The 16,911-nt window shown below is 38.1% G+C and overlaps 1 protein-coding gene across 2 annotated transcripts in view; it reads right to left on the bottom strand.

The window, feature by feature from the left end:
- Positions 1-680: 680 nt before the first annotated feature.
- The window catches only part of MCOLN3 (mucolipin TRP cation channel 3), a 46,116-nt gene continuing 29,885 nt past the window's right edge, over positions 681-16,911 (bottom strand). For both annotated transcript variants that reach the window (XM_044674097.1, XM_044674098.1), the window contains 7 exons: positions 14,378-14,477; positions 12,782-12,894; positions 12,500-12,649; positions 7,516-7,617; positions 7,016-7,138; positions 2,345-2,551; positions 681-815 (listed from right to left, as the gene is read on the bottom strand). In XM_044674097.1, coding sequence (XP_044530032.1) covers positions 681-815; positions 2,345-2,551; positions 7,016-7,138; positions 7,516-7,617; positions 12,500-12,649; positions 12,782-12,894; positions 14,378-14,477 — 930 coding nt within the window. The remainder of the gene's footprint in view (positions 816-2,344; positions 2,552-7,015; positions 7,139-7,515; positions 7,618-12,499; positions 12,650-12,781; positions 12,895-14,377; positions 14,478-16,911) is intronic.

The following is a 16,911-nucleotide window of genomic DNA, read 5'->3' as shown; positions in this document are numbered from 1 at the left end:
GAGAAAATTAATGTGAACTTTCATCAGGGACCTGTACTTTTCCTGTTCGTCATCTTTTCATTTACATTTTGGTTTTTGCATTTGATTTGGGAGGCAGGGGCAGAAGGGGAGGGTCAAGGAGCAATGACATTTGTAGGAAGCAATACAGAAGTAGCCCCTGGGGGGGGGAAGATATAAAATATGGCAGAAAAAGTAAACTTTAAAATGAGAAGGTAATCTTTATTATATATATTATATTAATATATTATATTATTTTATTATATATTATAATATAATCTTGATTATTAACAATAAACGAGTGTTCCCTATCCTTCAGAGAACAGGCTACTAAAACACTTGTAGAACTCCAAAGCATTCTAAGTACTAGTTTTTTTAATTTTTTAAAAAAATCTTACAATATTATGTATTGATTCTAAGGCAGAAGAGTGGTAAAGGGTAGGCAATAGGGGTTAAACAACTCGCCTAGGGTCACACAGCTAGGAAGGATCTGAGGTCACATTTGAACCCAGGACTTGTTTCTATGTCTGTCTCTCAAGCCCCCTAAGTACTACTTTTAATAGCATAATATTCTTCTAACTGATCTTTTCTCTGAGAATGAGGATACCACTTCCACCCAGAAGCCTGTGATCTACAAATTCCCTTTTATTTTTTTTACTCAATGCCATCTGGGAGTGAGATACTTACTGTTTACAACAGCAGAAGAGAGATCGCCTGGTTTCCTCTTCTAACCTGTATCTACCAGAATTGGGGAGATCTTTGCATTCAGATATAAATGTGTGCAGCTCAGTTTCTGGAAAGCCATCTTGTTGGTAATGCTAGGTAGGAATGGGGAAAGAATCATATTTTTAACATCCCTTAAAAACAACTGTAAATCTCCTCCATACAAGATCACTGAAGGTTTCCTCCAAGTAGCAGGTGGAAGGTATGTTGTCATGTCTAGGAACCTGGTTCTGCTACCTAATACTTGTGGGACCATATATGACTAATCCTTTAAACTCAATTTCCTAATCTGTAAAATGAAAGAGTTTGATTAATGATAATTATAATGATGACAATGGCTAGATAAGCGATCTCGTTGTAACTTTCTTACAGTCATTTTTGCATCATAGCTTAATCTTTCTGGATATTAATTATAAAGAGTTTGGATCAGATAAGAGTGAAACTGAGAAGTATTTTTTGTCTTAGAGTATTTCATCTGGATTCAGGGAAAAACTTCAATAATTAATGTCTTCATAAACTTAAACTTAAGTATAGGAGGCTACGGGGCAGCTAGATGATTCAGTGGATACAGAACCAGTCCTGGAGATAGGAGATGCTGGGTTCAAATGTGGCCTCAGATACTTTCTAGCTGTGTGATTCTGGGTAAATCACTTAACTCCCATTGGCTAGCCCTTATTGCTCTTCTGCTTCTAAGACATAAGGAAAGGGTTTAAAAAAAAGTGCAGGGAGCTACAGTTTGGGGACTGGAGTGAAAATAATAACTGAGATACACCATTTTCAAGTTTTCAAAGCACTTTATAAACATCTCACTTAAATGAGAAACAGACTAAAGAGTCTTCCTTGCCCCAATTTCCTCATGTGTAAAATGATCTGGGGAAGGAAATGACTGACTCCAATATCTTTGCCAAGAAAACCCCAAATAGGGGTCACAAAGAGTCAGCCAAGATTGAAAACAATAGATCCAAAGGGGTGGAAGTGGGGAAGGAAGCAATACTGTGTGAAAATGTTAATAGAACAAGGTAGGGGAAGTGCCAGAACTGCATCTCTTACCAAAAGCTAGTTATTAAATTTTGAGCATGTACATTAACCCATCGGAAATCAACAAATCTACAAATCAAGGTCTGATTTATTATTTTGTTGATTGGTGTTTAGAAGAGTATATAAATAAGATGTAAATAGGTAGATTAAGTAGGAAAATGTACTTGCACATATTTCCCCCAGAGAACCAAATATTGACTTTATAAAAAATAATAAAAATCCATACCTTCTGCCTTCAGATCAATGCTAAATATCAGTTCCAAGGCAAAAGAGCAATAAGAGCCAGGCAGTTGGGGTTAAGTAACTTGTCCAGGATCACAAAGCTTGGAAGTGTCTGAGGTCACATTTGAACCCAGGACCCCCTGTCTCCAGGGCTAGCTCTCTATCTACTGAGCCACCTAGCTGTCCCTGCTAACCTACTTTAATATCTTGGAGATGACAGTTCTTTCTTCTTCCCAGTGAGGACCCCTCATCATTCCATGCTCTTCTCCCCCCATCCTTTTAAGTTTTAAGTGCCATACCCAAGGAGAAATCTTTTCCTTTTGACATACCCACCTTTCTAACCTGAAATCCTCATCAGACTTACCTTAATTGTTTCATAGGTGTCAGTAATCAAGGCGATGAAGAGACTTAAAACCATGTAGATAAAGAGGCTGATGAATGAGTAGAGGTAAATCCGACTAAACAACCAAACCAAGTAACTTTTTTGCTGCATTTTTGCAAATGTGGCAAACATGTCATCCCCATTTATGAGAGAGAAAAGGCACTCGGAGACCATATTCAGGGACCGGAACTGAAAAGATCAAATAGACAAATGTTCTCTTTTAAATCCAGGGTCCTTTCATGTCTGGACACTTCTCTTTTTCATTCATTCTTTTTATTTATTTTTTTTAAAAACTCTTACCTTCTGTCTTAGAATCAATATAGTGTATTGGTTCCAAGACAGAAGAATGGCAAAGGTTAGGCAGTTGGGGATAAGTGACTTGCCCAGAGTCACACAGCTAGGAAATGTTTGAGATCACAATGGAACCCAGGACCTTCTGACTCCAAGCCTGGTGCTCTATTCACTGTGCTGCCCAGCTGCCCCCCCACCAAAAAAAATCCAAATGGAGTCATAAGGAGTTGAACACAACCAAAAATGATGCAACAACAATCACCACCTGACTTGAAGTCAAATACTTTAGCTACTGTACCTTCTCTCTGCTTGTTGTACTTCTGCCCAGTACCAAGGGAAGTGAATTGATTTAAAGCAAATTTAAGCTGGGATTTGAGAATTTTTTAACAATATTTTGAGATCTGTATTTTAAAATAATTGATTTCCTTTGTAAACTTATTTTGTGGATTCAAAAACATTATTTTCAGAAGGGGTCCATCGATTTCAGACAGCCAACGGGTCAGGACACCAAAAAAAAAAATGGTTAAGAACCACTGGTTAAAATCATGATCAGAAGGCAAGGACCAGTGCTGACTGCATCAATCACATTGCATGTACGAGTTTATCCTATCATTTCACAAAGACAAGCTGTTCCTTCTTCATGCCCCATTTAACAGAAACATGAGCTGTAACCAATCTCGTCATGCTGACCGTCCAAGCCTTGTTCCTATTCTTTCAAAGAGTGAGATTTTGATCAGTTTCAGAAATGATTCATAAACCAGAGCTAGGAGGAGTTCTACGTCCGGCTAAATCAGTTAATCAATCAATGAAGAAGCGTCTACAAGTGCCAAGCATCGTGCTAAGCACCGAGTTTACAAAAAATGGGCCAAAACAGTCATCACCGTCAAAAGATCCACATTTGAATGGGAGAGATAACTTGATCAGACAGTAATTTGAGAGAGGCAAGACACTAGCAGCTGGAGGGACCAGGGATGCTTCCCCCACCCCTGCCCAAAAAAAAAAAAAAAAAAAAAAAAAAAAAAAAAAAAAAAAGTACAATTTGAACTGAGACGAAGGAAACCAGGGAATCTAAAACCATTGTTTGAACTGAAGATATTAGACTGGAAACACTGATTTAAATGAATGCATTTTCAAAACATGCAACTTAAATTTTTAGCTAATTTTTTTATAACCCTTATCATCTATTGTAGAATTGATCCTGAGTATTGGTTCCAAGGCAGAAGAGTGCTAAGGGTTAGGCAATGGGGGTTAAGTGTCTTGCCCAGAGTCACACAGGGCTAGGAAATGTTTAAACCCAGATTTGAACCCAGAACCTCCTTTCCCCAGGCCTGGCTCTCTATTCATTCAAGCCCCTAACCAGCCCCAGGAGCTTATATAATGGGGAAAGACAATATAAAAAAAGGAGCTTAAAAAAAAGGGGGATGAATCATGGCTGGTCTGAGCCCTTCCTCAAAATGAAAATTCTGGAAGGAACTCACCCACGGGAGAAGGGTGCCATATGGGTCAAGGAGAAGGTGGCTGAAGCCTGGGTCCCCGAAGCACTGGCCCATCTGAGTTCTTTGCCCAGTTAATGAGCCCAGAGAAGCATCTTAATTCTTTGATTCAAATACAAAAAGCAGCTATTTTCTTTACCTGTGCAGTAGTCTTTAGAATATCAAATACAATAATCACCTCAATTCTCTCTTGAATTTATCCTGTTCCATCAAAATACAAAATTAGCAAAGGAAATTTTCCTGAACAGACCAAGACAGTTATTAAGGTTCAATGGTCAATGTGCTGGACTCGAGAGTGTGAATTCTGCCTCTGACACCTCTTGGCTATGAGATTCCCAGACTTAGCACAACATCTGGCACACAGTAAGAACTTAATAAATGTTTACTGACCAACTCTTGGCAAATGACCTCGGAACTAGGAATCAGGAAGAACTAAACTAGGAACTAGGAAGAATTAAACTAGGAACTAGGAAGAATTTGAGCTGGAAAGAACATTAGTGGTCCTTCAACTCCTTCATTTTCCAGAAAAGTAAACTGAGGTCCAGAGGTCAAGTGATTGGTCAGGACAACATGGTTAGTAAACACCATAGATCCAGGATTCAGACTAAGTCTTCTGATTCTAAATCCAGTATTTTCCCCCCTCTAGCAGGCTGGTAGAGCACTCTGAGACTCGGCTTTCTCAACTGTGAAATGGGAATGATAACTTATCAAAATGAAATGATGGGTTGTAAAGTGCTTGGCAAACTTTGAGACTGAGATCTCTGAGCCTCAGTTTTCTCAGCTATGAAATGGAGATGAGAGGTACAGCATCAAATGAGATAATGGGTTGTAAAGGACTTGGCAAATGTTAAAACAGTAGGAAAAGGTCAATAATTACTAGTATATATATTATATTATTATTAAATTCTATTCTTACATTGTCATATTATATTCTTATAGTCTATATAATAATATATGTTCTATTCTATTCTTATTATGTCTTATATTATATTCATATATTCTGTCTTATAATCAATACCGAGTATTGGTTCCAAAGCAGAAGAGCAGTAAGGGCTAGGCAAAAGGGGTTAAGTGACTTGTCCAGAGTCACACAGCTAGGAAGGGACTGAGACATTTGAATCCAGGACCTCCCATCTCTAGGCTTGGCTCTCAATCCACTGAGCCACCCAGTTGTTTTAATCCAGCTGGTCACAAATTCAATTCTGAATCTCAAGCATTTGTTTGATCAAGGTTTTCTTTTTTTTAAATTATTTTTATTGCTATCTTTGTTTCTACATTATCTAAATTTCTCTACATATCCAGTAGTGTAATAGTAAATGTTTAACAACTGGCTTTGAAGGAGGGGGGGAGGAGATTATACACATGGTACCTTTTTAAGCTTATTTTAACATAATTAAGTTTAATTTAATGAGGCAGAGCTAGGTAGCATAGTAGAAAGGAATTTTCAATAATTATACGGTGGAGAAGACATAGCTAGAGAGAAGTCAGCCTAAAAATTAATGGAGGGAGGAAGGAGCGAGATAGCACAGGTAGATAGAGCACCACGTCTGGAATTGAGAGATTCTGGGTTCAAATCTGACCTCAGATACTTCCTAGCTATGTGACCCTAGACAAGTCACTTAAATTCAATTGACTAGCTCATTCTGTTCTTCTGCTGCCTTTGAAGCAATACTTAATATCAATTCTAAGACTGAAGATAAGGGTTTAAAAAAAATTAGTGAGGCAGAGAGGAGGCATGTTGGATTGAATTCTAAATTTAGAGTCAAGAAAACTTAAGCTGGCCTCAGAATGTCATTTATATTTTATTTGCCTCAGTTTCTTTGTTTGTAACTGTTGTTGTTTAATCAATTTCAGTCATGCCCAAAACTTCAAGACCCAATTAGGGATTTTTTGGACAAAGATCCTGGAGCAGTTTTCCATTTCCTTTCTCCATTTTACAGATGAGGAAAACTGAGACCAACAAGGTGAGGTGACTTATCCAGGGTCCCCCAGCTAGGAAGGCTGATTTGAACTCACATCTTTTTTACTTCAGCCTCAGACTCTATCCATTGAGTCACTAGCTGCCCCTTGCTAAAAACTCACCTGCAAACTCAACAGCAACTGAATTAGGGTTGTTGAGAAAATCAAATGAGATTATTATTTGTAAAGCACTTGACACAGTAGCTATATAAATATTATTTCTCTTCCCTAATTTGCATTATTAACATTTTCACCATCTTTTCTTAAGCCTAGACAATCAACAAAACTACGAACCAAGTCTCAGTGTCTAGTATTCACAGACACCCACGGTTTAGTTTGGAATTTCACAATAAAAACTAAACATTGGTAAGTAGATTAGAGCTGGCCCCAGTGTACCTCCACCTCCCTCCCTCCCCACTCACAAGAGACATCCCTTAAAACAATTTTCTTTTTCCTTTTTTAAAATTTCTGTAAAAAAAATTTTCCCTACAAACCCTCACCTTTCATATATTGCTTCCAAGGCAGATGAGTGGTAAGGGTTTGGCAATGGGAGTTAAGTGACTTGCCCAGGGACACACAGCTAGGAAGGGTCTGAGGTCACATTTGAACCCAGGACCTTCCAGCTCTAGGTCTGGTTCTCAATCTATTGAGTCACCTAGCATCCCCAGGTTTTTCTTTTTTAAACAAACAAACAAAAAAAAAAAAAAAAAAGGAAGAGTTTTTAAAATCTGCACAAGAAATCACTATATTGGAAAAAATATTTAAACTATATGCAATGTTGCCCCCACCATGGGTTGTCCACCCAAATTTGCAAAGGAGACACTATCAAGATTTTTTAAACTTCTTTGTTTGCTCGGGGCAGATGGTCGTAAGTGACTGGAACTCAAGCATGTCCTAGCCTTCTTCATACCTTCACATGATAAGGTCCCAAGACGATCCAGCCACAGAAGCAGTAGCCCAGGTAGATCATGGCGGCACAACAGCAGAATCTAATGACGTTGGGTAATGCTGCCTGAAGAGTCAAAATGAGGAGCTGTGGGAAAGAAGCACCACTGGTGAGCATCGACCATTGGCTTCAGGATCTGGCAAGTCAATGGGGAAGAAAACAAATAAACAGGGCAGATAGGTGGCACCCTTTTGCATGGGGCTCCAAGCCAGGGAACCTCATCTTCCTAAATTCAAATCTGGCTTCGGACACTTAATAGCTGTGTGACCCTGGGCAAGTCACTTTACCCTGTTTGCCTCCGTTTCCTCATCTGTCAAATAAGCTGGAGCAGAAAATGACAAATCACTGCAGCATCTCACCAAGAAAACCCCAAAAGGTGACATGAAGGTTGGACATGGATGAAATGACTAAACAACAAAACATCCAGAGTTCCTAAGGGGGGAAAAACTCCCAGAGTTCCTTACATTATACTTTTGGAAGAAGCCAAGGTAGCGAATGACTCCAAGCCACACAAGCATGGTTGAGGTCCCCAGAAGGATGCTGCAGACATCATAACTGGTTAGGCTCTAGACAGACATACAGACACAGAAACATTGTTAACATGGACTTCAAACCACAACCCTCCCCTTTTATATTTTTTTAAGTTTGTTAATACATTCACAATAAAGATGACTACTGAAAACATTATATTTCCTCTACCTACTTGAGGGCTGATATCACTTAATAATAATAACAACAACAATAATAAACAATGTGATGGTAGCTAGCATTTATATAGTGCATTTATAATGTGCTAAGTAGTTAATAAATAGCATGTCATTTAATCCTCATAATCCTAGGACACAGGTGCCATTATTATCCCTATTTTGTAATTAAGGAAACTGAGGCAGAGGTTAAGTGACTTGCCCAGGTTACACAGTTAGTAAGTATCTAAGGCTGAATTTGAACTCAAGTCTTCTTGATTTCAGGTTGGTGCTCTATCCACTACATCATTTATGTGGAAAACACTAATTCTCCTTAATAATAATAATAATAAATTAACATATTAATAATACACAATAAATAATACCATGATTTTATATATTATGATATAATTATTTCATTATATCATTATTCATGTATTTATATCATATAATATGATGTGTTATAATAATATAATAATAATAAAGGGATGGCTAGGCTCAGTAGATAGAGCCTGGAGACAGAAGATCCTAGGTTCACATCTGGCCTCAGACACTTCCTAGCTGTGTGACCCTGGGCAAGTCACTTAGCCTTAATTGCCAGCCCTTGCTGCTCTTCTGCCTGGGAACCCTGATTCTAAGAGAGAAGGTAAGGGCTTAAAAGAAAACTGTAATAATAACAACAACAAAATCCACTCGGTCTTTTTCAGAGTTAAACTTCAGAATCAGCGTTCCATTTGATCAAACTGGATGCCCTAGGGCCATTTTGTGAATTTTGTCTATGGAGCTTTTGTCCCCAGAAAGTCCTGGGAGTCTAACCTGAGGATATACAGCCTCGTACATTCCCACCCCTGAAAAACCTCCTGAGAGCATCCTCTGTTGATGGTGGCATTGTTGAGGGACTTTCATCACTACTGATGGTGGCACTGTTGAGGGACTTTCATCACTACTGATGGTGGCATTGTTGAGGGACTTTCATCACTACTGATGGTGGCACTGTTGAGGGACTTTCATCACTACAGGGCAGCACGTGAGCTGGAAGAAACCTGAGACATCTCATCCAACCTCCTTGTTTTATAGGCAGTTGGATGGTGTAGTAAATAGCCTGCTGGGCTTGGAGCTAAGAAGGCTTGAGTTCAAATCCTGTGTGATCCTGGCCAAATCACTTACTCTCTCTCAGATTCTCATTTCTGTTATTTGTAAAACAGGGTTAATAGCTATAGAATGAGGGATAAAAATATCCCCTACCATATAGAATTGTTGGAAGGAAAATTTTTTTATATATTTATTCTATATATTCCATATTTATATATTCACATAAACATATAAATATATGTATATAAAATACATATTGTCGTTATTTATTGATTTTGTTATTCATTAATATCATTAATAACACCTACATATAATACAATATTATATAATATAGATCACACATTTCCCACTCTTTATTACACCTGGAATGCTGTGTTGAGTGTTGGGGGCCATATTGAAGGAAGGACATCAGTTTTATTGTTTTCTTTGTACTCCCCAAACTTAATACTGTGTAGAGAAGATAGTAGGTGCTTAATAAATGTTTGTTGGACAAGTTGTAGGGGGAGAGAACTCAAGATTGCCAAAGGCTATAAGACCATGCCATAACATATTAGGATATATAATGTTTTAGTACATATATTATATGTTATAATACTATGCAATATAGACTATAATTCTATATACCATATGGAGCTATAAAATATTGAATATATTTATATACAATTTATATTTCACATGTACTATAAAATGTTATAAAGTATATGTAATGCCATAATATACATATGTAAGAAGTATAAAGCATACTATTATATAACAATATTACATAAAACTATAAAATACTCTTATGATGTCGTATATCACATGCCATATGACAAAATATTATAAAAAGTTATATATTATAATGCTACATAAAACTATAAATGCTAGTGCAATATATCACATACCATGTGACAAAATATTATAAAAAGTTATATTATATATTATAATGCTACATAAAACTGTAAATGCTAACATGTTAGATCATAATAGGATAAGTATTATAAAATGTACATTATACTATATAAAATTATAAAACATTATCTGACATGTAATGTTTTTATATCAAATGACATTATCATTTCATTCTCACTTAACAAATGGGGAAACTCAGTCATCCCAAGTATTATGGCCCAGCATATGGCAAAAGCAAAACTTAAACTCATGTCTTCCAACCCAAAAGCCCAGGGTTTCCAATGACTAACTTTTCCTGGGCCAGTTAGTCAAAAGAATTATCATTTTACAAACTGGGAAAATGAGGCACAGGGAAGTAAAATAATTTGATCCAGAGATCAAACACTACTAGTTGATATTTGTGTCCTATCAAGGATGAATTTTTCGACTCAGAAAGAGAGAGATGTACAAAGTGTACAACTTTGCAGTCAAGGGTAAGAGCCCCTCTGCAGAGAATTGCCACTATTTTTTTTTTCAGGCTCAGCCAACTGCACTTAACAGTGGGGCATTTGGATGACAGTATATAGAGCGCCAGTCCTGGAGTAAAGGATTCAAATCTTGCTTCTAGCTTTGTGACCCTCAGCAAGGCAGAGTTTGCCTCTGTCTACCTCAGTTTCCTTATCTGTAAAACGGGGGAAATGAGAGCAGCTACCTTAGAGGGTTGTCGTACAGATGAAATTAGAGAAAATTTGCAAGGCACTTTATAAACCATAAAGCACTTTAGAAATGCTTGCTATCATTATTGACACAACAGGTAGCTCTAAAGGATATTAATAGAAATGCTAAGCCTCTAGGAACATTCTGATCTTAAGAAAAAAAGACACAAATTACACATTAAAGAATAGCATTATTTAGCATCATAATGATGAATCAAGAATCCAGTGGCTTTTTGTAAGAGGAATGACGCAAAGAGAAATAAGTTTGGCGTACTTTCTCCCTTGGAGTCTCTGAGCAGGGAAGACAACAGACAGTTATTACTAATTGCCTACTACGTTCTAGATTCTGTGCTAAGTTTTTTACAAATATTATCTCTGAGTCACTGACTCTACTGCTACTACTCTTCTGTTGTTGTTCAGGCATTTAAGTCATGCCAGACTCTTGATGACCCCATTTAGGGTTTTCTTGGCAACAAGATTGGAGTGATTTGCCATTTCCTTCTCCAGTTCATCTTGTTGTTGTTAAGTCATTTCAGTTCTGTCCAATTCTTCATGACCCCATTTGAGATTTCCTTGACAAAGATACCAGAGTGATTTGCACATCCTTCCACAGCTCATTTTACAGAGAAGGAAACTGAGGCAAATAGGATTAATTGACTTACCAACGTTCACACAGCTAGTAAGTGTTTAAGGCCATATTTGAATTCGGGAAGCAGAGTCTTCGAGTGCCAGTCTAGTTCTGGCATTTTATCCATTATGCCACCATAGCTGCCCTAGATACACAGCTATTCCTCCTACCTGTGGTTAAAAAATTCCTCCCAAACCTTTCCCAGAGGACTTTATTTCAGGGAATCACAGAACTTTAGTCTTGGAAGGAATCTCAGCAGCCAATGTATCCAACTTGTGCCTATATGTGAATCCCCTCTAACCATTCCAAATGAGTGAGCTCCCAGCCTGTGTCTGGAGATCTCCAACAAAGAGAATGGAAGTCCTACTACTTCCTCTTTTGGCCAGCTTTAATTGTTAGAAAGCTTTTTCTTTCATTAAGTCTAAAATGGCTTCTGTAACTCTTCCACTCTCTCCTAGTTCTGCTTAGTTGGGGTCAAACAGAAGAAATTGAATCCCTACTCTATCTGACAATCTTTCAAGCACCAGAAGATAGCTCTCTTGACTCCCTTGAGTCCTCTCTTCTTCTCCAGGCTAAATAAACATCTTTCACTTCTTCCAAATGATTCTTGAAAGCCATAAACCCTAGAGAGGCAACATGGTAGAGCGGAAAGAGTGGTGGATTTGGAGTCAAAGGACCTTACTTCAGATCCTAGGTTTACTCCTTATGATTTATGTAATGTTGGGGAAAGCACAACCTCTTAGGACCTTAGTTTCTAAAATGAAAATGTTAAACTCATTGTCTTCTAAAATCCATTCAACCTCTAGAACTATGTTTCTACCACCCTTCACCAACCTGCATGCCCATTTCAGGATTTTCCCTAGTTTGTAAACTTCCCTTTTAAGCTGTGGTGTCTATAACCAAATAGTAATCTTCTATAACAGTGATTCCCAAAGTGGGCGCCATCGCCCCCTGGTGGGTGCTGCAGTGATGGCCGCAGGTGCATTTATCTTTCCTATTAAAATTAAAAAAATAATAATAATAATTTCCAGGGGGCTAAGTAATATTTTTTCTGGAAAGGGGGCAGTAGGCCAAAAAAGTTTGGGAACCACTGTCCTATAGGGAAGAAATGGCACACATAGATTATCACTTCTTTATTCTTGCAAGATATTCCTTTTTTTTTTCTTTCTGAAATCTTTATCTTCTGTCTTAGAATCAATACTAGATATTGGTTGCAAGGCAGAAGAGCAGGAAGAGCTAGGCAATGGGAGTTAAGTGACTCGGCCAGGATCATACAGCTAGGAAGTGGCTGAGGCTACATTTGAACCCAGGACTTCCCATATCTAGGTTTGGCTCTCAGTCCACTGAGCCACCTAGTTATACTTCAAGCTGTGCCTTTCAATGTAATCCAAGATCATATTTTAGTGGCTACTCCAATATCAGTCGAACACTGAAGCTTTTGGGAACAGAAACATCTTACCTTCGCTTGGATTTCCATTTTCAGGATTGAACCAACAATAGTCAACATGTCACTGACAATAATCAAAATGTACCATCCATTAACAAACGCCATTTGATCAGTAACTGAAACTTCCTTCTTAAAGTGGAGGAGGGTGAAGTTTACATATTCCTTTAGGGGAAAATTGGAGGGCAAAAAGGAGAAAAGTAACAGTCAATATATATTTTTTAATCTTGGCATCAAGAAAAACCCACTAGGGTGTCATTTCTAGAAAAGAACAAACACATGACACTCAGTACACACCCGCTGGAGCTGAATTCCTTTAGCCACCGACCGGGTGCAGAGAATTAATGAAGCTGAGCAAGTCAGGATAACAAAGGCGTCAAAGATCATCATGTAATGAGTATTCTTCTGTACTGCAAGAGATTAGCATCACACACTTATAGAATTGGTCCACAAAGTTACAGAGGCAATGCTCAGTTTGATATGGATGTCAACATGGGCTCCTTTGTTTGATGCCAAATGGAAGACACGGATTTGGCTGGGCACAGTTCCCATGCATGAGGAGTGACGTGCACACAGCAGAGAGGTAGTAAAGAAGTCCCCATGGCTAGAACTTCCTCAATATTATCAGATGATCTATTAATCTAAAACACAGTAGCTGGAGGGGGAGGGGGGCACAGGGGTCTTTTGTTTTTAATATAATTATCCCTCCTGAGTCATCTAACAAGATTCTTATTTATTCAATTGTATGGAGCAGACTGGGGGAAGCTTTCCTAAGTGTTTAAAAGCACTTGTGAATACTAGAATCAAATACTTGAAACGAATTTCAAAATGCTAAATGAAATTACATTTTTCCATTCACCCCAGTGCCCCCAGGGCTTCTTACAGTGCCTGGCACATAATAAGTCTTTTGTAAATGCCTATTGAACTGCACCATCCACCCAAATGTCAAGTGGATTCTAATAAAGATGGGCAGTGTGGTTTAGTAGAGAGAGAGAGAGAGAGAGAGAGAAGACTTGAGTTCAAGTCTTGACTTTAAATTGTAAGAACTTTGTGACTCTGGGCAAATGCCTGAAGTAACTTTCTTAATATCCCAAGCAGCGATCAAAGATTATAAATTGTGGATGAATTGCCACTGTGTATGGAGGAGGGTGTCCCCATACTGGAAAAGAAAGAATAATAAAGTAATAATTAAGTACTCTCTATGGGGTGGATAGAGAGCAGATCTCAAAATCAGGAGGACTTGAATTCAAGTCTCACCACTGGTCTATACTCACTGAAATGCCTTGGACAAAAAATTGTAAGTTAACAGGAAGGTACTGATCTGCCTTGATAGAAAGTGTTTCCTCACCTGGGAGTTCCCTATACCTGAGAAATCACAGGTCCAGTTCTAATTCTTAGCTAGGCACTGAGAGTTCCCTGCCAATGAAATCACAAATCCCATCTAAAGTGGAGATAATTACAATAAATTCATTTTCGTCAGTTCATATTAGCTAAATCTTGACCTTGCACTAATATCCCAGAAGGATGTGCAATAAAACATCAATGTGAGTGCTATAACAGGTGGGTATAAGAGAATGACAGAATCAGTACTTAGTGATTAGATTGTATCCATTCACACCACTTTCCAGCTAAGCGATAATATTCTGGGCCACATCTCTCCTTAAATCCATATTATTGCCATCCTAACTTGGGCAGGTGAGAACAGGTAGTGAAGAAACAGAACATCCAAGTGATCTGTGATGGTCTACTGCTCCCAAACTTCTGTAAGGCACCTAAGTGGGTAGCCAGAGACCTGAGAGTATTCTGTAATATTCACCCACCCTAGAGATCTTGGAGCTGGTAATTTAAAGAGATTTTCTACTCAGAAATTCATCCTAAAAGCTCATTACTCACTTGATCCAGATACATGCCAATCTTTACATTCCCTGATGGCAATGTCATTGTCAAGGCTGATTTTAATTCTTCCACTATGGGCCTTATTGTCAAAAATTATCTGTGAAAAACAGAAAGAAAAAGGGTCAGAGAAAAACCAACAGGTTTTGAAGCAAAAAAAAAAAAGTGCAAAGTCAGATAATAGTCTTTTTTTAAAAAAACGTCCCTATTTTTATTATTGCTTTAAAAAGTCTCCCCATAAAACCTATCTCTTTTCTAATGGCAGAGAGATGGGGGGCTAATGAGGCAGATTACCACAGACAAGGGCAGAATACTGTATACATTACCTGGCAAAGTTTTGAAGTACGATGTTTTTGCTTCATTGCTTTTCCTCATCCCAATAATAAACAACATTTAACTTTAGGGTTTGCAAAATATTTTCTACAGATTATTTAATCTTCACGACAGCCCTGGGAGGTAAGTGTTATTCTTATCTCCATCTTTAAAGATGAGGAAACTGAGTCTGAGAGAGGTTAATTAACTTGTGGTTGGACACACAGCTGAGTCAAGATTGGAATTCACTGTTTCTGATTTCAAGTCCAACCCTCTATCCATCTAGCCCTCACAAAGAAGGGTTCAATTAAGGGTGGAGGTGATAAATGACTATTATGCTAATGACAAGATATTGATAAAATATATTTTCTTTCAAAAGCTTTTAAAGATGTGCACTCAAGTTCTGCCGTAATGCTTTGGTGTGATGTGGAACTGTTTCTGGTTTCTTAAAGGAGTATGAAACCAAGATGAAAAGGCTTTGAATACAGGAACTAGTATAGCTAAATCTGGAGCAAGTCTCAGGGAGCACCTATCAAGTCAAAGAGTGGATTCGATCTGCAACAGAGGAGGGGGTGCGCACCCTGATGAAATCACTGGTCCCTAGAACAGCCCATCTCATGTCTCCCCATCCCTGCTACCCTCAGTCCATCTCACTAGCCATAGCAGTGAACCCTATGACAAAAGTAAGTTGATGCTAGTCTGAACCAACAATGGCTCCTTTTGGTCTTCAGAGTCGGATGGTTTCCCCTAAATACTTCGCTGGAAACCTTCAGCTGGGCTTCCTGACAAAGCCAAGAAAGTTGTAGCTAAAATCAGCGATTAGTATGGCCTTGACTGCCGGTAATACGAACTCCTTAAAATTCTTGCCAGTCTATGTTCTCAATTTTTAAAAGTGATAAAGAAGCAGGATGACCCAGGGAAGAAGCTCTGTTTTTGGATTCAGCAAAGGAAGGTTCAGCTAGGAAGTGTCTGAAGCCAAATCTGAACCCAGGACCTCTCATCTCCAGGCTTAGCTCTCTATCTACTGAGTCATCTAGCTGCCCCTTCCTCTTTTCTAAAAGAATAACTTTCTACCAATGACTCGGTGAGAACTGAGATTGTCATTTAGTCTCTTTTTGCAGTATTAGGATCAACCGTGAATGTTTATAAAGAGTTGAGCACAGAGCTGGTACACAGAAGGTGCTATATAAGTGCTTATTCCTTTTCCCCTCTTAGAGATAAGGCTTCAATCCAAATATGCCTATAAAAGGTAATTCTGGATTTAAATTCATGTCAACCGACATCAGATTCTCTGTTGAAAGTAGGTTTTGCTGACGGGAAGAAACATCACCATGGCATGAAATGATGGTTGGACAAGACCTTAGGGATCACTTTAACCAGAAGATCTTAATCTGAGGCCAATAATTGTGTGGGGATTTTTTAATATTTGAAAAATATTTGTGTACGTCCATCTCCAGAAAAAGAACTGATAAATACAAATGAGCAAGACATAGTTTAATATATACATGTGTTCTTCTGTCAAATGATGCCTTCTCTAGTGCAGGGAGGTGGGTGGAGAGAGAAGAGATACCTGAGAATTTTAATGTAAAAACAAATAAAAATTTAAAAATAAAATATTTTAATGCCATATTTCAACATACCTCATTTCCTCTGTAATGCTATGCATTTTATTTTATGCATTTAAAATCCTAAAAAAGGATACTTAACACAGAAAAAAGGTTAAGACTTCCTGGTCTAGTTCAATTCCTTAATTTTAAGGAAGAGAAAACTGTGTTCCAGATGAATTCAGTGATTTGTCTAACTCAGCAAAACTAGTATAGAGTAGAGATAAGGTTAAAATCTAGAACCCCCCTAGATGGCCATCTTTCAAAATTAGGGCTCTTGAACAGAAATGTGTTGGGAGGAACTCGATTCCAAATAGCAGACTGTGAAAAACATTCAACTCACACACTCCTTTCTTCTTCCTAGAAAGCTAGGAGACGAGACCTAGCAGAATGTTGCAGGTTTTGTGGCTTGATTTTACTTAATTGTTTTCCTTTGTTACAAGGGAAGGTTCAACCAGGCAGAGGAATCTATTGGGAAATCAATGGTGTAAAAATAAAGCATCAATGAAACTTTATTATACTGAGGCAACACAGTTTGGGTGTGGAGAGCCAGTCTCAGAATCAGGAAGGTTTGATTTCAAGTACTTCTGACATATTATGGGAGTTTAACCTTGGGTA

The sequence above is a fragment of the Gracilinanus agilis genome, chromosome 4, assembly GCF_016433145.1.
Source record: "Gracilinanus agilis isolate LMUSP501 chromosome 4, AgileGrace, whole genome shotgun sequence".
NCBI classification, from domain to species: domain Eukaryota; kingdom Metazoa; phylum Chordata; class Mammalia; order Didelphimorphia; family Didelphidae; genus Gracilinanus; species Gracilinanus agilis.
This window is presented reverse-complemented; position numbering and strand designations above follow the sequence as displayed.